This window comes from Panthera uncia, chromosome B1 (assembly GCF_023721935.1).
Source record: "Panthera uncia isolate 11264 chromosome B1, Puncia_PCG_1.0, whole genome shotgun sequence".
NCBI lineage: Eukaryota > Metazoa > Chordata > Mammalia > Carnivora > Felidae > Panthera > Panthera uncia.
This window is the reverse complement of record NC_064811.1, coordinates 173,450,743-173,475,161: the sequence shown is the minus strand read 5'-3', so window position 1 is coordinate 173,475,161 and position 24,419 is coordinate 173,450,743. Positions and strand designations below refer to the sequence as shown.

Sequence of the window (24,419 nt, the reverse complement as noted above, 5' to 3'; positions counted from 1 at the left end):
TTTTATTACAATCAGCCAGTATCTGTTGCTTACAGTTAAAGAATCTTAGAAGATTCACCATACACACAAGGTCCTTAGTAGCAAACAGAAAATGACTCTACTAAATTGGGCAGAAAAGGAACTTATTAGCATTTATATTAAATAGCTCAAAAAACCCATGGGAAGGCTGGAAAACCAGGCTTAGGAAGAGGCAGGTTTTCAGACATGGGCATCCAGGCAGCACACAAACCAGCCAAGACATACCACAGCAATCATCCAGTTAATAGGGTCCCCTGGGAAGTACCACCAGACACTCACCAATACCTCCATGAAATCTTGAACTACCCTATCACTGCTGGGAATAGTCTCTTAATTGTCCTGAGGTCTTTGTGCCATTCTCTCCAAAGACCTGGAGGGAACATAGGACAGAAATATTGACAGAATTTAGTCACATGACCATGCCCTAGCTGCAAGGGGCAGGAAGAAGTAATTTTTGGCCCTCTTTCCTAAAGAGCTCAGAGTAGTAGAAAGATCTACACTTGAGATCATTACAATGAAATGTACTAAAATCAATGGTAAAAGTGTATATATAATGTATTATGGAAGAACAGTAGATAAGTTTAACCCAGTCTTGGAGGATAGGGGTCAGAATCTAAAAGATCAGGAGTTTCAGAGAGAAGCATTCATGAAACTACAGAAACACACCTAACTGGTTAAAATACCAGAAATCCTATCCTAACATCTGAAGTTCTGCTGAACCCTCATGTGAGGAAAACTGTAAAGCCCCCTTTCACCTCTCCTTTCTCCTTTTCATGCCCACCCAAGCAGGTCCACCAAGCTCCCAACTTCAGTACCTTTCTTTCCCTTGGTGCCATCCCCTACTGTGGGCCATCAACACACTAAAGAGACCCAGTTAGTTGTACTGTCTTTTATTCTGTCTTAAATTTGGTGGCGATACCTCAGAATCTTTTCCACAAATAACAAAGATGTGTAAACATACAACAATAAAGGAGAAGCACCCTAGTGGGGGTTCGGGGCTGAGGATCTTGAGCCCTATATGCCCAGTTTCTTTCCCCTCTTTCCCTCCAAGCAGTCTTTGAAAGAGCCTCAAAGAAAACCACCCCTCGTGGGGCGCCTGGGTGGCTCAGTCGGTTAAGTGTCTGACTCTTGATTTTAGCTCAGGTCATGATCTCACAGTTCACGAGTTCAACCTTGCATCAGGCTCCGCGCTAACAGCACGAGCCTGCCTGAGATTCTCTCTCCCTCTCTGCCCCTCCTCTGCTCTCTCAAAATAAACTTAAAAAGGACTTTTTTTTAATAATAATAATAAAAAGAACATCCCTCGTGCTGAGAGTAATCTAAAGTCACCAATTTAGTCAACTCTATATTCACTCATCATTTTCTTAAAATTCCAATGACCTGAAATAATGTATCCAAAAATTGAAATTGGGCCTGAAACTAACATAACATTGTGTGGCAACTGTATTTCAATTAAAAAAAAAAAAAAATCAGGGCGCCTGGGTGGCTCAATCAGCGTCCAACTTTAACTTGGGTCGTGATCTCACGGGAATTGCTCAGAACCTGGAGCCTGCTTCGGATTCTGTGTCTCCCTCTCTCTCTGCCCCTCCCCTGCTTGCGTCCTGTCTCTCTCTCAAAAATAAACATTAAAAAAATTGTTTTTAAATCACTTTGTTAAAAAAAAGTAAATTTAATATGCAGATCACTATCACTGGGACAATCCACAGCAGTTTTAAATTAACAACTTTCTTTTTACTTTGCTCTCCAAGTAAAACATACCTGGATTCAAGATTATAGACCCCTGTAGCAAAAGGTAAATTAAAACCCAAAACACTAAGCAACTGGGGAAAAAGGCAATAAGCTGGATTTTCTTTTATTCCATCTCCCTTTACTAAGAGGAAATGGAGTAAGGATTTAGCGCAATACACTTAAATAAAAACTGTTTCTTGTGTGACATGAATTAAGATTTCTACCAAGTTTTACTGATGAGAGGGCAGTTCTGTTCACAATACTCTTTCAACTGGCCCCTAAATCACATTTTAAAGAATAAACACAGGTTTGTTTTTAAATGATTCCTAAGAGGTAAAAATGGGACTCTCGGGTTGCAGAGTTTAACTGAGACAAATGGTGCAATCTTTGAGAGTTGAGAGACTTGGAGATTTCTTTTTTTTTTTTTTTTAAGTCATTTTTTCGCAGAGGCCTCCTTCCACACCATGTCTGAATTCCTTTTTTGAAAACACCAAGTGACTGGAAGCTAAGGCAAGACTCCCAGGGGAAATTAGGGAGACCCCTTTTCCTTTGGGAAGAAGGATAAAAAAAAAAGTTAATACCAATTTGTGTCAAGGCTGGTAGAAAGAATAAAAATTAAACCCTTTGTTTTTACTTTTCCTGTCATTTTAACGTAAGACTGAAACAGACTGCTACAATATTGGAGATTCACAGAGAACGGCATGCTTCTGCTATTAAAAGACCTTTGCTGAAACATTTAAACTTTACTTCCTAAGAAATGAATACGGAGGTTTCAAGCATTTTTGTCAGCACAACATCATTCACAACAACTTTCTAGATACTCATTTTCTACCTTTTCCCAAAAAAGGTCATTCTCACTTATTAGAACCCCACCACCACTGAAGGGTTCAAAGCTCCTGAGCTCAAAAGTGATCAGAACACAGATAAGTATAATTGGTAGTCCAAAGCTTGGTTTAAATGTTATCAGAGCAAACACCAAACAGTAAATACCAAATAGATTATTATCGTTTGTATAAAGTAATGACACATATACTAAAACCACTTAAGATTGACGTTTTATGTATGCAGGATCTAATGGTAAGAAAGCCTCAGTCTTAATGGCATCACAGGTTTTAGAAATTAAATACATTTTCAGCTTTCCATGGCAATCATCACTCTCAGAAACCATAAAACACAACTGCATATTACACTAGCATACAGTTCTCTACATAAGCATTTTCTCATATATCATATCAAGTAACAGAACACAAAAAGCAATACAGGACAAAAAAAACTACAGAACTTTTGCATATTCCCCTTTCCCCAGTTGTTAGCAGGTAGCACTTTTTTTTTTTTTTTTAAGAAACTGATGAAAAGTCAGAAATTTTGCATCCAACGTTTGACTTCAACTTTTTACTTTCTTATCGTCTTCTGGTACCACCATATCCTAAAATGAGAAGAGTAAAATTTATATTCATTTTCAAAACTGCACTGGCATTGTTTATCAAATTACAACAGTAACACATCTATTGTTAACAAATGAGTAAGAGAGATGGGAGGGAGGGAGTGGGGAGCAGGGCTATGCAGACAATGCTTCGCCCCCCGTAACAGCCCTCCTAGTTGGTCATCCAAACATCAAGGCTGCTGCAAATCACTTGTAGGGAAACAAAAGAAGATGTGTTCCATGATTAAGGCAACGTGGGCAATTAAGGCAACGTAGTATGGGCAACACTCAAAACCTAAGCCAAAAAGCAGAGAAGCCTATGGAGCCAGCCACGCCCTGCCACCTGTTACCACGCCGGCGACAAACAGAAATAATGTGGGGGCAAGTTTCAGGCTCTCAAAAGTAAACGTTAACTTCATTACCCCCACACACAGGTACACGCACACACGCTAACGGGTTACAGATGACAAGTGTTCCCACCTGGAAAGTCCATTTTTTTTCAGGTTTTCCTTTAGATTATTTAATGTTTGATGATTTTCTTCATGTAAGTCCCATACACTTCTAGTTGATATTTATGGGTTTTTTTATAATTTTTGTTTCCAATAAGAATGAGTGTTCTATTATTGTGTTTTGGCCTATGTAAGCTATATTTTTCTATATCCTCCCAATCACTACCTCCCCTTTTTTCTCCCCAAAAATAACTACCACCTTAACATCTAACTCCATAGGTTAGCTTTGCTTGTGTTTAAACATGTGTATTTATAAAATATGAATGTTGTAATCATATTTATATACAGTCCTTTGTGTCTGGCTTCTTTCTTTTTATATTTGGAAGAGCTATCCACATTATTGCATACAGCTGTTTATTCACTCGCCCTGTTACACAGCATTCCATCGTATGGACATAACTCCATTTATTCAACCAGTTCACTGCTCTTGGATACGTGGGTTTCTTCCACTTGGAGGCTACTAGGAGTAAATATGCAGGGTGCCTGAGTGGCTCAGTTGGTTATGAAATCCAAGTCTGGATTTCAGCTCAGGTCATGATCTCACAATCATGAGATCTAGCTCCATGTTAGGCACGGAACCTGCTAAAGATTCTCTCTCTTCCTCTCTCTCTGACCTTCCCCTTCTTGAGTGCATGTGCACACACATACGTACTTTCTTTCTCAAAAAAAAAAAGAAAAAAGAAAGAAAAAAGGATTAAAGATGCTATGAGCATTCTCATACTTATCTTTCAGTGTATGAATGTGTGCATTTCTGTTGCTATACGTCTGAGAGTGAAATTGCTGGGGCTAGAGTATGCTCATGGTTTTTCAAAGTGATTGTATCAATTTATATTCACACCAGTACTATAAGAAATTCACTATTACACTTCAAAACATATTTAAATGCAGTTTTCTGTCAATATCAAGAATTCATCTCTCTTCTAGAACTTCCCCCTGCTGAAGATGAATCCAATCCACAGCAATCTACTTCATGACCCATTACCTCCCATTCTCTGCTAATTAGCTAGATGTTTAAAAACAAATAGTTATTTTTTTACTTTTTATATTATATCCTTGATTTTTACAAAATTTCCTCTTAACAATAGAAATAAACATTACCACCATACTTCAATTAATACATTTTTATTGAGTTTTGCTGAATATTCAGTATATAGAAATTCTCATTCTAGAATTTAAGAAGAACTCTAGAGGTCACAGAATTAAACACATGTAGAAACCAATGCTCAGGAAGGTTGAAGGTCAAGCCCTGGTTGGTTAATGTTGGAAGTGAGTCTAAACCAAATCCCTACTTGATTTTTAAAGAATATTTAGAGGTGAGAGGAAAGAATGAATCTAAACTATATTCTCTCTCAGCTAACTGTGCTATTAATATTTCTGATGGGTACGCCAAATAAAAGTATGATTACTAATACACAGTTATCTTTTTGAATGTATTTTTTAAGTTTATTTATTTATTTTTAATTTTTTTTCATGTTTATTTATTTTTGAGAGAAAGAGACAGAGCATAGGCAGGGGAAAGGGCAGAGTGAGAGAGGGAGACACAGAATCTGAAGCCAGCTCTAGGCTCCAAGCTGTCAGCACAGAGCCCGCCCCACACAGGGCTCGAACCCACGAACTGTGAGATCATGACCTGAGGCGAAGTCAGACACTTAACTGCTTAACCGACTGAGCCACCCAGGCGCCCTTATTTATTTATTTTTGAAGGGGGCAGTGGGGAGCAGAGAGAGAGGGAAAGACGGAATCCCAAGCAGGCTCAGTGCTATAAATGCAGAGCCCGATGCGGGGCTCGAATTCACGAACCACGAGATCAGGACCTGAGCTGAAATCAAGAGTCGGACACTTAACTGAGTGAGCCCCCCAGGTGCCCTCAGTTCATTATCTTCCTAAGTTCCAAAACTACTTCTATACTCTACTGCCACAAGATACGAAGCTCCATGTTTTTGCTCTCACCTGATGCTGTTCTGGTTCTCGTCTCTGAGCTTGCATATGCCGAATAGCTACCCGAGGCTCCACGAAGTGGCGAGTAGGCACGGCTATTCCACATGCTGGAGGACGAAGGAGGAGGAGATGGGTAATACCACGAGTCAGAAAAGGGTGTGGCTGCTCTATGAAGACATAAAAGCGTGTCAGGCATTTTCTTGTGACCAGTTTTAAATACTCTGTTGCTAAACTCTCGGAAAAAAAATCTTTATCAAGTGTTTTTCCTCAGTGTTCTGGTATAACATGAAATAGATACTATTTTGTTTCTCTGATATTGTATGGTCATTGCCATGGTGGGGGGGGGGGGGGCAGAGAGTGACAGGGAGAAGAGACTCTTTCAGAACTCACAGTCAGATAAAATCTAAAATTAAGCTACCAATAATACTGAAGACATCCCAAAATCTGGCTCCAAGCCCTGTCCAGCCTTGCTTCTATCATTCCCTACCAAACCTGACTGCTAACTGTTCCTCAAGCGCGATGTTCTTTCCTATCTTCTCATTTTCGCAGATGTTAAGTAAACAGTCTTTTTCCTATCTCATAGTATCTATAAGGATGACATCGGAAGAAGACACAATGAAAGAAAGTAGCATATACAGTATTGATGAAAGCCCATATAGCAGATACTCTGATTTAATATGGTAATGTCACCATTATTTATTTTCCTCAACAAAACCAAATCCACTCCAACTGCAAGTAAAACAAAGAAGCTTCCAAAGAAAAGTGGAATTTAAGAGCAAGTGAGATCAATGCAAAGCCTACCGATTGCTGCCAAACAAATATCCTAGTATTCCTCCAGTTCCCAAGCCAGTCCAGAACCCAGGTCCTGAATTGCCATATCCTTGTTGTCCTGTGAAAGCACTGCCAAAACCAGAAGTTGCACCAGGTGGTCCTAGAAATAAAAATGATTTATTATATACCCTCATGTAAACAAAACATGACCTACAACACCAAAAATAACATGACATTTCAATTACTTCACCTGTACTGTCTATTGCTAATACTCAGCCTTCAACTCATAAACAAGTTGTATTCAAAAAGTATATTCATAAAATACCGATTTATAACTAAGCAGTGCCTTTCCCATAGACGTGGAAAAAAGGGATGTATCTTAGAAGGGAGGAGGGTCCCTTTCTGAAAAGTCATATTTGCCCTGCTCCGGATCAGCTACTGCAAGACGACCCCACTTGTCGGAGGTCCTTCCTTTCTGCATTATGAACATCTATGAAAGCTTCATGTGATAGCTGTACTTGGGTGCCTGATGCAGGAATCCAAGTGGAGGCAGCAAAGATATTTGTATTGATTGGGAAGTCAGGTCTTAAACCAAAAAAGCATCCTCTGCTCAGAGGAAGTTTTTTTTAAATTGATGTATAACATACATAGAGGAAAGTGTGCTAATCTCACTTGTATAGCATAAGAAATTTGTACATATGTACCCATGCATGTAACCACAACCCACATCAACAAAACATTTCTAGCACCCCAAAAGGCTCCCTCATGACAATTCCCAATAGATACCCGCCCACATCAGAGACAGTATTACCCCGACCTCTCTCACTATACTTTGGTCTTACCCATTCCCGAACTTCTAAATGTAATCATTTACTAGGTACTCGTCTGTGTCTGGCACATCATTATGTCTGTGAGAGCAACCCCCACTATTGCACACATCTGGTTTTGTTTTTGTTTTTGTTTTTTAAAACCAATCTACAGTATTCCATTGTGTGAAAATAACCACAATTTGTCCCATTCTTATGTTTATGGACATTCTTTTTCCAGTTTTTGGCTATTGTGAATAAAACTGTTATAAATATTCCGTGCATATCTTTTTTTGTACAAATGCATGCATTTCCCTTAGATATGTATCAAGGAATGTAGCTGCTGGGTCATAGGGGAGGTGAATGTTTGATTTTAGACAGTGACAGTTTTCCAAAGTGTTTTCTATTTTAACTCCTACCATCAAGTTGCAGTTGCCATTACTTGATACTGTGCCTTTTTAATGTTAGCTCTTATGGTGGTTACACGGTGGTTAATAATGAACTCAATGTGGTTTTAATTTGCATTTTCTTGAAGACTAATGATGCTAGGCACCTTTTCATATTGTTACTAGACATCTGGATATCTTCTTTTATTATAAAATGGCTGTTCAACTCTCTTGTCCATTTTAAAAATTGGATTGTCTGCCTTTCCTCAGACTTGTGGGAGAGTTCTTTACATATTCTAGATACACACCCTTTGTTGGAAATAATGTTTTACAAATATTTTCTCCCAGCCTGTGGCTTGCCTTTTCACTCTGTTAATGTTGTCTTTTGATGGCTAAATGTTCTCAATTTAAATAAAGTCGAATTTATCCATCTTGTCTTTCTGGCTGGAACTTTTTGTATTCAAAGACATTTTTGCCCATCCCATGGTCGTGACAAATATTTTCATGTTTTCTGGAAACCTATGTTTTACCTTTTATACTGAGATCTATATTTAATGAATAGATTTTTGTGTATGGTATGAGATGGAGTTCAAGGTAAATGCCTATTGCCAAATTTGATCAAGTTCTTCTGATTAAGATGATTTATAATTTAACCATGCCACCTTAACATAGTGGTTGCAATTATCTTTACGCAGAAAAATAGGTAAAAGAAGTTGAAAAAGTAAAATATGAGAACACAAATCTGCTTTGGTCTCCCAATGCCACTATGTTTCTATTTCAGAAACCAGCACAAGATTCACTACCTCACATCTACCCTACTTATTGCCATTACCTAGGGAAACATACCTGTGAAGTCAGACTTAAAGCCTGCGGGAGGGGGTCCTGCAGAGTTGGTGAATCTCTGGTAACGATGGGAATAAGGAGGATACTCAGAATATGGGGGAGGAGAATCTTGACCATCACTAAGGAACAATTTATAAACTCCAAAAGCAATAGCAAGTAGTACTATGACGGTAATCAATCCACTGATGCCACAGGAATCTGAGGAATACAGCTTGTTATAATAATCAGAGAAAGAGTTAAAGCCATAGTTTTTTCCAGACTCTCTCAGTTTCTTCAGGCCAAGTTCTGTGTAATCTAAATTATACTCCAAGCCACAGGAACCTCTTAGTACATATTGGTCTTCAGAGGATTCATAGCCTTCACAGCTCACTACAGTTTTTCCAAATTTATACGCAATATCTAAATCAGTCTTACATTCCCACTGTGAAGAAAAACAGAAATAGATTATGAGAATCAAATTTTTTTTAATAAATACTATTTGGGTTATACAGTTGTCTCAATAAGGTAAAATGAAGTTAGGGAATGATAAACAAAATTCAGAACAATGAGTACTTCGGCGTTGGGGAGAAGGCAACCTACAGGGTTCAAAGCTAGGTAGGAGGTACCTGAGTGTGCGTTTTATTACTATTCCTTATTCCTTACATATACACATGAGGAATTCTTTTGTATATATTAAGTATACCACAATTTATAAACGTTAAGCAAAATTTATTTTTTATTTTTTTTTTCAACGTTTTTTATTTATTTTTGGGACAGAGAGAGACAGAGCATGAACGGGGGAGGGGCAGAGAGAGAGGGAGACACAGAATCAGAAACAGGCTCCAGGCTCCGAGCCATCAGCCCAGAGCCTGACGCGGGGCTCAAACTCACAGACCGCGAGATCGTGACCTGGCTGAAGTCGGACGCTTAACCGACTGCGCCACCCAGGCGCCCCCGTTAAGCAAAATTTTAAATGTCAACTTTTGCTACTGTAGTTCAAGATGTTTACTTTAAAAATAAGGGTTCTTGGGGCACCTGGGTGGCTTAGTCAGTTGAGCACCCAACTCTTGGATTCCAGCTCAGGTCATGATCTTGCAGTTTGTGGGTTTAAATCCTGTGCAGAGACCCATGCAGAGCCTGTTTGGGGATTCTCTCTCTCTCTGCCCCTTCCCTGCTCATTCCCTCTCTCTCCCCCTCAAAATAAATAAATAAAAACTTTAAAAATAAAAAAAAAAAATAGAGGTTCTTTAAAGGTTAGGGCTCAAAAATCAGCATCATACATGAATATCTGGTAACTACGTATAGCATCAGAAATAGTACATAACCTTGCGAAAAAAACTTTCTAAACAGGGGAGCTTGGGTGGCTCAGTCACTTAAGCGTCCAACTTTGGCTCAGGTCATATCTCACAGTTCGTGAGTTCGAGTTCTGTGTCAGACTCTGTGCTGACAGCTCAGAGCCTGGAGCCTGCTTCAGACTCTGTGTCTCCCTCTCTCTATGCTCCTACCCCATTCAAACTCCTGTTTCTCTCAAATAAACATTAAAAAAAAATTTTTTTTTTAAAACCTTCTACACAAATCTTATAATAGACAGACTAACACAGACTAACTTTTCAGGGTCCAATCCTGTACGTAATCTCTTAAAAAACATTTTTTGGGGCATCTGGATGGCTCAGTCAGTTGAGTGTGTGGCTTCAGCTCGGGTCATGATCTCACAGTTGGGGAGTTCAAGCCCCGCGTCAGGCTCTGTGCTGACAGCTCGGAGCCTGGAGCCTGCTTCAGATTCTGTGTCTCCCTCTCTCTCTCTGCCCCTCCCCAGCTTGCACTCTATCTCTCTCTCTCTCAAAAATAAATAAACATTGGGGCGCCTGGGTGGCGCAGTCGGTTAAGCGTCCGACTTCAGCCAGGTCACGATCTCGCGGTCTGTGAGTTCGAGCCCCGTGTCAGGCTCTGGGCTGATGGCTCGGAGCCTGGAGCCTGTTTCTGATTCTGTGTCTCCCTCTCTCTCTGCCCCTCCCCCGTTCATGCTCTGTCTCTCTCTGTCCCAAAAATAAATAAAAAACGTTGAAAAAAAAATTAAAAAAAATAAAAATAAATAAATAAATAAACATTAAAAAAACATTTTTTTAACATCTTTTTTAAGTAATCTCTATGCCCAGCATAGAGATTTTTAAGCAATCTCTATGCCCAGCCTGTGTTCAGAACCCCAAGATCAAGAATCACATGCTCTGCCACCTGAGGCAGTCAGGCAACGCATCTCTTAAATTTTAAGATATTTAGAAAAATGCAAACAGTTCACACTAGCCTTAAATATTTCCACCTTAAAAAAAAAGTCTAAATTTAGTTTAAATTCTGTAATTATATATTGAGCTAAATAGGTAATATGCTTCTTTTAACAACATTTAAAGAGACACAAACTAAAATAGATCTGATTTGTTTTTCTGCCTTTCTGTAAGTTTTGGCCAAATTATCTTCCTCTCTCAAATTTCAGATAAGCTGTTTTATTTTTTGTAACACCTTTATTGAGATACAACTCATATACTATACATTCACCCATTTTGATGGTTTTTAGTACATTTGTAGTTGTGCAACCATCACCACAATCAATTTTAGCATATTTTCACCACTGCAAAAGGAAATCTCATATTCATTAGCAGTCACTCCTTATTTCCTCCCAAATTTTCCAGCCCTGGGCAACTACCAATCTGTCTTTATAGATTTCCCTATCCTGGACATTTCATATGAATGTCTGATCAGACAATATGTAACTGACTTCTTTCACCTAGCATCAAGTTTTCACGTATATTGTAGCATGTATCTGTACTTTATTCTTTTTTATGGCTTAGTAATATTCTATTGTAAGGCTATACCACATTTTGTTTATTCACTCATCAATGACGGACATTTAGGATGCTTCTACTTTTTGGCTATTATAAATAATACTGCTACAAACATTTATGTACACATTTTTGTGTGGATACATGTTTTTAATTCTTTTGAGTATATACCTAGAAGTAGAATGATTGGGGCATTTGGTAACTCTATGTTTAACCTTTTGAGTGCCTGGCAGTTTTCTAAAGCACCTGCACCATTTTACATTCCTAATCATCTACAATTCCTGATCATATTAACATCATTTCTCAAAGTAGGTTGGTATTTTTTGAGGAATGACAGTAACATGATAACCAGCAGAGATTCTCTGTCCCCACCCCAAGTGTATAAAGTTTTGGACATTTACTAATGTCTTAGAAGAAATTTATGGATGAAAATTACAATGAATATTTCCAGGCTTTAAAATCAGTTTTCTTTGGAGGATGTTCTTCCAGAAAATAACTGATTTATATTTATATATTTAACTTGAGATTTTCTACATGCACTTCCCCAAAATACTGAATAATATCCCAATAAATACTTGAATAAAAATTCCAACTAGACTGCCATCAACATAATAAATATTACCTGTACATCATAACCATCCCAACCTTTGTTCTGACATTGTATGACTTTTGGGGTATAAGAATCACATCCAGCTGTGCCTCCAACACATTTCAACTGTGGGATCGGATCCAGCCTACGGGAAGTGGTATAGCGGTCGTGGTGGAGGGTAAGAGCTTTTACATCCCGCAATAATATTCTGTCTGAAACAGGAAGAATACAGATGAACAGGTAGTAAATATCCTGTCAAACATAGAAAGGGTCATCCTAATAAAATTCATGTCATAGGAAATACTTTCGAAAGTACATGGGTATAGAATTCTAGATTGTCACTCAAGCAAGAGGGTGGAATTTTCAGACATCTGAAAAGTTTCAAAATATATACCTTGTAGGTATCAATTCTCAGTAAGACAATGAAAGATATTCACCACCAAGAGAAAAAAATAAAACAAAGAGAAAGACATAAAACCCAGAGGACTAAAGAAAAAGTAATGGCATACAAAGGGACAAAGGAAATCCCAAGGAGAACGAGGAATGAAGGCAGCAATATGACAACCATGGCCAGGCAGAGGGCAGCAAGTCCACACTGGAAGAGTACTGCTCAAAAGCCAGACAGTAGGGCTGCCAGGAAAATTCCCTGCTGCTATCATACCATCTCTTTTAAACCTAAGGAAACAATGTCCAGGTGGACCTGGCTTTGGTTTTTATCTGTATTTGGTCTGTCTTGACCTCAAGCTGATCAATTCCTCCTCTTCCCCACCATGTCCTGCTAACTGGGCTCAGTTGAGGACACTCATGTCACCCCACAGAAGCATTCTGGCTTTAACCTATTCCTGAGTGCAACAGATAGACCATGGGAAACTTAGAAGTAAAAGACCGAGAACAACCTACTCCTTCTGACCATATTTCTGCCCAATGTTCAATATCGGACCACTACAGTCTTCGACAGATACCTTAATTATAGTGAGTCCTATGTTTCCCATGATTTTCCCCAGTGATTTCTCCAGAAGGGGCGCTTAAAATCTCAGGAAACCTGAAGCCAGAGACCTTTTTTTTACACCGCTAAGAAATGAGCTAGTCAGTTTTTCATAAACTTTTAGGGTTTTACCACATACATGAGTAGAAAAACTGGAGTAAAAAAAAGTAATCATTCAAAAATCAGGAAAGTAACTACCTCCAGGAAAGGAAATGTGCTTAGAAAGGATCATGAAGAATTCTTCTTTCTTTCTCTTAAGTGATTAACAACCTAGTAAGTACTTTTTTCTTGCTTACCCAGACACAGATACAGGAGTTGTTTTGATTTTTGTTAGCTTATTTTTATAAAAACTGAAACATACAGCCCACATTATTCTTCACATGGTTTTTCCACTTAACCAGACATCATGGACATTCCCTCATATCAGCAGATACAGATCTTATTTATACTTATTTACCAAAAAAAGAACTTAATAAATGCGACTAAGCTGAGATTTATCAGCCACACTCTCACCAAAATGCAATAAAATTAGAAATACAGTGACATAGTGGCGCCTGGGTAGCTCAGTCGGTGGGGTGTCCAACTCTTTGATTTCTGCCCAGGTCATTATCTCACAGTTAGTGGGACACAGCCCTGAGTCAGGCTCCGTGCTGACAGTACGGAGTCTGCTTGGGATCTCTCTCTCTCTCTCTCTCACTCTCTCTCTCTCTCTGCACCCCTCCCCACTAGTGCATGCATGCATGTGCTCTGTCTCAAAATAAACTTTAAAAAAAAAGAAATATAACGTAAAATACATATTAACATATAAAATCAATATGAAAAGACAGCTGAAAACCAATAACAAGAAAGGAAATTTAAACTATATATACTGAAATATATTATTAAATCTATAGTAATATAAACAGTATAGTATTGGCACATGATTAGAAAAATTAATCATTGGACACCATGGACAAAAGTTAACCAACGATGGCTAAAAACTTACACCATAAAACATACAACAAAAAAATACTGTACAAAGGCACAACAGAGTATGTTTATGATCATTAAGACACCAAAAGCAAAAGACTGACCAGCAAGATAAAGACTGCAATTGATCAAGTTATATTCAATCTATGAAAATCCAAAGTCCATAATAATGCTCAAAAAGAATGCAAAAAACTCATTTATCACTAAAAGTTGCTACCTACCTCCTTTCCCCTGAAAATTGGTAATTAAAGATTAAAAATTAAATTTCTATTCTGACTTTCCACCAGGAACTGTAATCTGAAATAGCCTCAGGTGATAATGGAAATCTCAACCTTATTTTTTTTTTTAATTTTTTTTTTAATGCTTATTTATTTTTGACAGACAGAGACAGAGCGTGCGTGGGGTACAGGCAGAGAGAGAGACACACACAGAATCTGAATCAACTTCCAGGCTCTCAGCTGTCAGCACAGAGCCTCATGCGGAGCTTGAACTCATGAACCGTGAGATCATGACCTGAGCTGAAGTCCGAGGCTTAACTGACTGAGCCACCCAGGCGCCCCGGAAATCTCAACCTTATTGAAGAATGACAGCTAATAAATGCAGATGAAATGACAGAATTAGAAAAAAATCGTCATTTTATAACCCCTAAAGAAACAGATTCAGACAAGGATTTATTGGTTTTAAAATCATTAAGAGACCAGATATTGGTATGGTGCTAGAGTGCTTTCTGGAAAAATATAACTTCACAAGGGAGAAATAACACCACTTTTAATCCACTAGTAATCTTAGCATCAATAATGGTAGAACAAATTGATATTAAAGAATCTACTATCATGTAATCCCTGAAAGTATTTAACATGAATTTTATCAATCCTTAGGAATTAACATTCAGTCTACAAGAAATACAAGGAAGAAAAAAAGTAAGCTAAAACAATGCCACGAAAAAACACAATCTAGAAGGTAGGATATTCTAAAGGACAATAGGCCCAAGCCCTTCACCAAAGCAGCAGCATAAAAAAAGGATTTCTACATTTAAAAAGACTTAAAGAAGAATACAATCAAATGTGATGCACAGACCTGGATTGGGTCTTGGTTTGAACCAACTAGTTTAGACATTTTGGGCAAAAATGTGATATCTGAATATGGAATAGATAATTAGTTGACATTAAAAATTTAAGATTAATTTTGCCAGGGGTAATGTTATTTTTACCTTGTGGGGAAAAGTTCCTTTTTTAAAAAGGGGAAGAGCATATTGAAGAATTAGTGGTGGCCTGTCATGATGCCTAAAATTACATGGAAATATTTCAACCTTAAATATGGAATTGAAAGGAAACAAGGAATATACAAAGATTGATTAACTTGCCATCAAAATTTAAAATATCTTTCCCAGGGGTGCCTGGGTGGCTCAGTTGGTTAAGGATCCAACTTCATTCAGCTCAGGTCATGACCACCCAGTTTGTGGTTCAGGCCTCTTCAGGCCTCTGTGCTGACAGCTCAGAGCCTGGAGCCTGTTTTGGATTCTGTGTTTCCCAATCTCTCTGCCCCTCCCTGGCTCATGCTCTGTCTGTCTGTCTGTCTGTCTCTCTCTCTCTCCCTCTCTCTCAAAAATAAATAAAACATTAAAAAACTAAAAGACATAGAGATAGATATAAATAAATAGATCTTTCCCAGAATTCCTCCAATAGACAGACTAGAATGACTTAGTATCAAGTAATTCTAGTAAAATAAGTATTTGGCTTTTCTAGTATTTACCTGGAGGTATACAAGGAGAAGGTAGACAACAGCTTCTGATTAATCGTCCAATAGTACCAAATTTTTTTGGTACACACAAGAAAACAAGTAACATTTTATTTAGAGTTTCTGGACCTACAAAATCCAAGAGAACTTCCCGAAAGACAACCATGTTATAATAAGAGAATTTGATAAAACAGCTAGATATTTTATCAATTACAAAAGTCAACAGGTTTTTCTATACATATAATACTCAATTAGAAATGAAAATGGGAAGCCTAGGGGTGCCTGGGTGGCTCAGTCAGTTAAGTGTCCAACTTCAGCTCAGGTCATGATCTCACGGTTTGTGGGTTCGAGCCCCACGTCGGGCTCTGTGCTGACAGCTCAGAGCCTGGAGCCTGCTTCAGATTCTGGGTCTCCCTCTCTCTGCGTCTCTCCCTCTCTCAAAAATAAACATTAAAAAAATATATTTTTAAATAAAAAAAAGAAAATGAGAAGCCTATCTGAAATTAGTGCCAAGCTACATACATATAAAAAATATCTGGAAATAAATTTAGGATCAATATGTGATCTATATTTTTTTTAAAATGCATATATAATAAGTCCTAATACACTTCCAACCAGGAACCCAACTGGGATTTTTGGAACTGGGAAGAAATATGTTAAAGGTCCTATGAAAAAAACTAACATCTATAAATAGCCAAAAAATGTTTAAAAAAGAATTGCGTTACCAGATAATAAACTTACTGTAAAATTACTATAGGGGTGCCTGGGTGGCTAAGTCGGTTAAGCATCCAACTTCAACTCAGGTCATGATCTCTCAGTTCATGAGTTCGAGCCCTGTATCGGGTCCTGTATGGACAGCACAGAGCCTGGAGGCTGCTTCGGATTCTGTGTCTCCCTATCTCTCTCTGCCCCTCCTCCGCTTGTGTCCTTTCTCTCTTTCAAAAATAAATAAATAAATAAATAAACATTTAAAAGTATATAAAATAATATATAAAATAATAATATATATAATAAATTAAATTATTATTTATATTAATTTATATATTAATTTATTTGTATTATGTTTAATATATTTATATTAAATTTACATATTTATATTATTTAACATTATATTATTAATATTGTTATTTAATAAATTTATATTATATTTATATTTTATTTAACATATTTATATTAAATTTATATATTTATATTTCTATTATTTAATATTATATTATTTAATAAGTATATCATATTTATATTATATTTGATATATTTATATTAAATTATACATTAATTTAATATATTTATAAATTTATATTATTTAAATAATATTAAATATTAATTTAATATTAATATTAATATATCGATAAAGAGTACTAAATATTAATAAATAATATTAATTTAATATTAATGTTATATTAAAATATTAATTTAATAAATATTAAAATGATATTAATTTAATATACTTATATTGAATATACTTATATTAAATTTATATATCTATATTACTTAACACTATATTATTATATTATTTAATAAATATATATTATATTTAATATATTTATATTAAATTATATATTAATTTAATATATTTACATTAAATTTATAATATTATTAAAATAATAATGTAATAAAAGATAGTATGGGGGTGTCTGGGTGGCTCAGTCGGTTAAGCGTCCAACTTCAGCTTAGGTCATGATCTCACAGTTCGTGAGTTCGGGCCCTGCGTCAGGCTCTGTGCTGACAGCTCAGAGCCTGGAGCCTGCTTCAGTTTCTGTGTCTCTCTCTCTGCCCCTCCCCTGCTTGTGCTCTGTCTCTCTCTCTCTATCTCTGTCAAAAATAAATAAACATTAAAAAAAATTTTTTTTTTTTTAAAAGATAGTACGAAGGCGTACCTGGGTGGCTCAGTCTTCAGACTCTTCAGGGTGGTGCTATCGAGCTTTGCCTGAGGCTCCGCACTGGGTGTGGAGCCTGCTTAAGATTCTCTCTCTCCCCTTCTGCCCCTCCACCACATGCATGTGTGCTCGCTCTCTCTCAAAAAAAGAAAAAAGATAGTATGGAATTGGAACAGAAATAGGCAAGGGAACCATGAAACAAAATAAAGTCTAGAAATTAATCCAGACAGGGGTGCCTGGGTGACTCAGTCGGTTAAGTGCCCGACTTCAGCTCAGGTCATGATCTCATGGTTGGTGAGTTAGAGCCCCGCATTGGGCTCTATGCTGACAGCTCAGAGCCTGGAGCCCACTTCGGTTCTGTGTCTCAGCCTCTCTCTGCCTCTCCTCCACTCGCGCTCTGTCTCCCTCAAAAATGAATAAACATTAAAAAAAATTTTTTTAGAAATAAATCTAGATATATATGGGAATTCAATATAAGATAAAGTGGGCTTTTTAATTTAGTAAAAAAAAAAGGGGGGGGCCTTCCTTAATAAATGACACCAACATAACTATGCAGCTAGAAGAAACTCCACCTACAGCTAGATAAAAACTTAATTCCATATGGACTAAAGACCTAGAATTTCCAAGAATTATATTAAAATAAAATATGCTATGTGCTATATTAACCCCAAACTATTACCTCATACATTAAAACTATAACAATGAAATTATTGAATGGTTTAAAAAGTCATAAGGTGGGGCACCTGGGTGACCCAATCGGTTGAGCATCAGACTCTTGATTTCCACCCAGGTCATGATCCCAAGGTAGTGGGATCAAGCCCTGCGTCAGGCTCTTTGCTGAGCATGGAGCATGCTTGAGATTCTCTCTCTTTCCCTCTGCCCTTCTCCCCTACTGGCACATGTGCTGTCTCCAAAATAAAAAAATTAAAAAATTTTAAAAAGTCACAAGAGGGGCGCCTGGGTGGCGCAGTCGGTTGAGCGTCCGACTTCAGCCAGGTCACGATCTCGCGGTCCGTGAGTTCGAGCCCCGCGTCAGGCTCTGGGCTGAGTTCGAGCCCCGCGTCAGGCTCTGGGCTGATGGCTCGGAGCCTGGAGCCTGTTTCCGATTCTGTGTCTCCCTCTCTCTCTGCCCCTCCCCCGTTCATGCTCTGTCTCTCTCTGTCCCAAAAATAAAATAAAAAACGTTGAAAAAAAAATTTAAAAAAAAATAAAAAGTCACAAGATAAACTAAATAACAGAAAAAAATAAAATAAAATAAATAACAGGAATAACAATAACTTGAAATTATTGTAGCAGGGTTGAGATAAGCAAAGAACACCAAACTAAATTCCCATCACCAACTTGCTATATGACTTTGGCCAAGTCACTTAATTTATCTGTACAGAAATTTCCTCACTTGTAAAATTAAGAATATCAACTTTAAAATTGGTCATGAATCTTAGATTTATCAACCTTAAAATAGACGGCGAAGCTTAGGTATGATTTACTATCATTATCCAGCAGAGTACTTGACACATAACAGATGATCGGGTACAATAAATATTTTTGACATGTTTAAGGAGCTATATACACATGCCGTATCATTACCCTAACCCTACAGCATCTTTCCTCCCTAGACATCCTAAAGCTCACTAGGTTTTGTGGCCCTAAAAATTCCTATGTTGAAGCCCTAATCCCAATGTCACGATATTGGAGGCGGGGCCTTTGGGAAGTGATTAGTTTTAGATGAGGGCTTGAGGATGAAGTCCCTCATGATAGGATTAGACCCTTATAAGAAGAGAAAAAGACCACAGCCCCCCCTTTCTCTGCCATAACAACAAAACAGCCATCTGCAAACCAAGAAACCAAACACCAAACATGCTGGCACCCTGATCTTCGACTTCCCAGCCTCCAGAAAACAAGAAATAAATGCTTGTTGTTTAAGCAACCCAGTCATGGTATTTTGTTATACCACACCGAACTGGGACAAGGTCTAAGTACCAAAAGCTAATACCCATCCTCCACTAGTTATCAGTCAACGGTCACAGGGAGTTCCCTGAAGTCCAGACTCACATCAAAATCCACTTACAGGTCTCAAATTTAAGATGAGCAAAACCAAAGTCCCCCAAACATGCTTCTCTCACAATCTGCCACATCTCAGGAAATAGTAACTCCACACTCCTAGCCACTCAGGGAAAAACCTTGCCTTCTCTCACCCCTACATCTAACCCATCAGAATATCATGTCAGCTCCACCTTCTAAATAGGTGAGAATCCAACCAGTCTCACCAACTCCACTGCCTCTCCTCTGGCCAAACCATCACTACTCTTGGAACTCACTGTACCAGCAGCCTCTTCACTGGCCTCCCAGCTTCCCTGGACCTCCTACAGTCTGTTCTCCACAGAGTGGACAGAATGAGCCTTTAAAATACAATTCACAGCAGGTCATTTATGCCTCCTCTCCCTTCAGGTTTCTGATCAAATGTCACCTTAACAGTGGCTTCTTCCCTGACCAATGCATATTTTAAAAATTCCACTTCTACCTGCACACCCTAGCTTCCTTACCCTGTGTTATCATTGTCCATACCACTTTTCACCACATGACACGCTACTTACCAGTCTGTTTACTGTCTATTTCTCCTCAATAGATGTAAACTCCTTGGGGTCAAGACATTCAGTTTTGTTAACTGCTATATTCCCAATGCCTAGAAAAGGGACTTAAATATAAAATAATTCCATAAAGAATTCTGAAAAGTCTTAGGTAATCTCTTTAGAATGGGTGTACAATTTTTTCCAGACAAATTACTGCTCTATGTTAAAGACAAAGTAAGTGCATCCAAAGCCCAATATATGTATCTATCTATCTATATAGTAAATATAGATAGATAGATAGATAGATACACACACACACACAAAATGAGGGAGTGATTATTGCTTTACTAAAGGGCTTGATAAAACTTAACCCAATAAAATACTTTCATAAAACAATTCCTCAAAGTAAATTTAAGGTACAATAGAATTTATAAATATCAATTGTGTTTACTCTGCAAAATATTTTGGTGCTTTTTGTTCCAGAACAATAGTGTATAGAATAGGTAGACTAAGATTTCCAAGAAGCAGTTCACCATTAATTTAAATTTGGTCCCCCTTTTTTTTTTTTTTTAATTCCCCGGATTCTTCATCTGTAAACTTTTTTTTACTTAAGAACTGAAGTTCAACTAATGTTTCAATCCAGTTTTTAAATTATAATTCTGACCAAAGTGTGATCTTTATATAAATACATAAGGAAATTACATGGACATTTAAACCCAACATGACTTTTATTACTAATAAAACATCCACATTCAAACATCCACACTCAAAGTCAAGCACCTTCTCTCTCATTGTAGCATTTAGGAATCAAATAGGAAACTACAGAAATAAATCTGTTGCTTAAGAAACATAGGCATTTCCTATCGCCTAAGTCACAAATGCAATATTGACACTTTTAATGCTGTAACATCTTCATTCCCCAAACCAAAAATGATGTTTTAACTTGTTTAAAAATTATTTCTTACATAATTACAATTTAAGCATGCACCATTAAATGGAAATCTGTATGTTTATGTATAAATTACCCGGAATATTACTTATCCCACAAAAATTCTTCAGAAAATTCTAATAACATAGTAATTTAAAAAAAAAAAAAGTCCTTTCTCAGAAAGTATTTATCATATACCATGACACACAAAAAATAATGTTTTTTAAATTCTAGTGTTCGGTGAAAAACAATGGGAAAAGCTGACGTAACGAAATGAACTTCACTGTAGTGGTCAGATTAAGAAGCATGAGTTCCGCTCACATGTCTGTGATTCTGCTAACCTACCTGCAAGGTTTACATCCCTGTCCACTAAGTGTGACTCACAGACTGCCGGTGCTGTAGCAACTGTCAGCCACAGCAACAGGCAGCCATGAAAACAGGCAGCGAAGATTACATCAGACAGTCGTAACAACAAAGCAAAATGAGCAAGTGAGTATCGAGCTTTCCAGTTAAGTCTTAGAGATGAGGGCTGTTGTCCGAGGAAGGAGAAGGTAGACAAATTCTGGGAGTCCAGGAAAGGGAGAAAGGAGATCTTTAAATATAGAGTCGTCCCGCCCCGCCCACTCCCCAACTGTCCCCATCAGTCCCATAGGACTTCTGGGAAAAGCAAAGAGGCCAGGTAGGACGCAGACGACTAGGAAAGAAGATGGAAATGAGAAATTAGAATAGAATGGCCCAAACGGCGGCGAACGGAAATGGTCGCCCGCTGGGCCTCTGAACGCTAGGTGAATTCAACAGAAAGGGGCGGGTGAGGACAGCACTCACCAGGGTCGTTCCAGGCGAGGGCAGGGCCAGTGATCAGCAGAAGCAAGAGGAGGCTGAGGAGAGAGCGTCCAGTAGCTTCTGGCCCGCCGGCTGTGGCCATGGCTCCGGTGAAAAAAGCGGACGGCTGCCAGGCGCTCGCGGGCCGGAACCCTGGCTGCGGAACTTGCCGCTACGCGACAACACCCAGCACAGGGGACGGCGTCGAAGAGAAGGTCTGCAGAGCCGCAGCGAAGGACCGTGCGCAAGTGTTACGTCACTGCCGCTGCGTCGCGCGTTGGAACACGAATGGACGCCGCGGGCCCCGCCCCTTAAGCTTAAAGCGGCTGGGGGCGGGGCCAAGGGAAGGACGGACAATCCGGGGGGGCGGAGCCCTGGGCGGGGCGCCGGATGTTGTGGGCGGAACCGAAATTTGGGCCCCTCCCTGTTGCGTTTGATCTGCGGCTCAGAATGGTTCCGCGCGAAAGTGCAGTGGTTAGAGAGATTGAAACCAACGCGAAATCTAAGAAGTGTAGTTAGGTTATGCATTTCCGAAACCTTCATAAGCTCCCTGAGGGAAGTGACTGTGCATTAGAAAACTTTTTGTCCTCAGCACCTAACATGGAGCCTGGCATATGACTCGCGTCCGACTACTGTTTGCGAAGATTGGGGTGAAAGGTAGCATGGAAATATGTTGTGTGGTTCAGAAGCTCAGGACCTCTACCTATTTTCTTGTACGTGGAGGCAGTAGGAATTTACAGAATATCGGGAGAAGAAACTACCACCTAAAGAACCAGTCAGAGAAAACAGTTCTAAGAGTGCTGGAGCATTATCTTTGAGGTCTGACAGGCCTGGGTTTCTCTCATTCATTCATTCAACAAATGCCAGGCACTGTTTTAGGCATGGAGGATATGGGCAAAGTCCCAGTACTCATGGACCTTACACTGAAGTGGGATAGGACAAACATTAAATAATTAGTAAACAAAGAAAAATAGACAGTGACAAATGCATTGGTTAAAGTAACACAGGATATTACAATAGAGACTGGGAGGTGACTTTAGGGAGGCATTTTCTTGCTGAGGAAGTGATTTTGAAGTTTGAGACCTGAAAAAGAAAGAACCAGCCATACAAAGGTCAGGGGAAGGTCCTTCAGGGCTTAGGGAACAGTGGGTGCACAGCCCTAGATTTTTGTTTTGAGGAATAGTCATTAATTCAGCCAATAACTTTATATATTGAGCATCCACCAGTACCTAACAGGACCTGCCAGACACTGTTCTAGGCACTGGGGTTACAGTAGTGAATAAAACAAAATTCAGGGGGTAGGAGAGGCAAACAAGTTCAAAATAACTGAAGCAAAGTAAATTAGGGGAAGAGTGGAACAAGAGGAGGCAGAACAGTGGAGACTTGGGATGGGACAGAGTGAGACTGGAATAATAAAGGTAATAGAAAATTCTGTTCTGAACATGTTGTTTTCAGGGACTATAAAGCATCCAGATAGACCTGTCAAACAGACACTTGAATATACAAGTCTGCATTTCAAAGCTAAAGTAAATTTGGTAGTTATGTTATCAAAATTAAGATGGTATTTATTGTCACAGGAAAAGGTACGATGCATATGGAGAGAATTTAGATATGCCAAAGAAGGAGGCCCAGAACTAAAACTAAGAGAACACTATCATTTGGACTCTGGGCAGAGGATCCTAGAAAGAGTCTGAAAAGTCGCCTCTGGTGAGATATGAGAAAAGCCAGGAGAATAGTTATATGGTAGCTGAGAGAAAGAGAAAGATCACCAGTATTTACTGTTGTTGAATCACAAAGCAACTTTTGGATTTTGCAATGTAGAGGTCATGAATTACCTTGACAGGAGAATTGCTGTTATTTGAGATCACATCATTTGCCACATACAGTCCTAGAGAGTGGTGAACAAAACATTAAAGTTGTACTAACTTACACTCTGGTGGGAGAGACAAACAACAAGTAATGTATAGTTCAGAAAAACAATACGTGCATTCAAGAACAAAACAGAGTAATGCACACACACAAAACCAGACTCTTAAATACAGAAAGCAAAGTGATGGTTCCAGAGGGGGGTGACTGGGGGGAGTGGGTGAAATTAAGGGGATTAAGAGGTTTCCAGTTATAAAATAAAAAAGTCACAGAGATGAAAAGTACAGCATAGGGAATATAGTCAAGAATACTGTAATGATGTTTGGTGGCAGATGGTTACGACACCTATCATGGTGAGCACTGAGGATAGAATTCTTGAATCAATATGTTGTACGTCTGAAACTAATATAACATTGTATGTTAATTATAGTTCAATTTTTAAAAAAGAAGAAGAAAACAGGGTAATATAACGTGAAGTGCTACAATAAATAGGATGTCCAGGAAGGGTTCTGAGAAGCTACCGTTTGAGCTGAGATCTAAATGATAAGAGGCAGTTTCTTTTAAAAAAATTTTTTTTCAACGTTTTTTATTTATTTTTGGGACAGAGAGAGACAGAGCATGAACGGGGGAGGGGCAGAGAGAGAGGGAGACACAGAATCAGAAACAGGCTCCAGGCTCCGAGCCATCAGCCCAGAGCCTGACGCGGGGCTCGAACTCACAGACCGCGAGATCGTGACCTGGCTGAAGTCGGACGCTTAACCGACTGCGCCACCCAGGCGCCCCTAAAGGCAGTTTCTTAAACCATCTCTGAGACACAGCAACAGGAATGTGTGGACCTGAT

General features: G+C 38.6%; 1 protein-coding gene across 2 annotated transcripts; it reads right to left on the bottom strand.

Annotated features, from left to right (window-relative positions):
* Positions 1–2,788: 2,788 nt before the first annotated feature.
* SARAF (store-operated calcium entry associated regulatory factor) lies at positions 2,789–21,985 on the bottom strand. 2 transcript variants are annotated; one of them, XM_049632507.1, is made up of 6 exons: positions 21,716–21,985; positions 11,858–12,036; positions 8,426–8,843; positions 6,418–6,547; positions 5,629–5,723; positions 2,789–3,172 (listed from the first exon to the last, which is right to left on the bottom strand). In XM_049632507.1, the coding sequence occupies exons 1-6, from the start codon at positions 21,813–21,815 to the stop codon at positions 3,147–3,149; spliced, it is 948 nt and encodes a 315-aa protein (XP_049488464.1). In that variant the 5' UTR covers positions 21,816–21,985; the 3' UTR covers positions 2,789–3,146. The 2 variants fall into 2 exon arrangements, with proteins under 2 accessions (XP_049488464.1, XP_049488463.1); XM_049632506.1 differs by having other exon boundaries at positions 5,629–5,783; positions 21,716–21,973.
* Between the last annotated feature and the right edge of the window lie 2,434 nt (positions 21,986–24,419).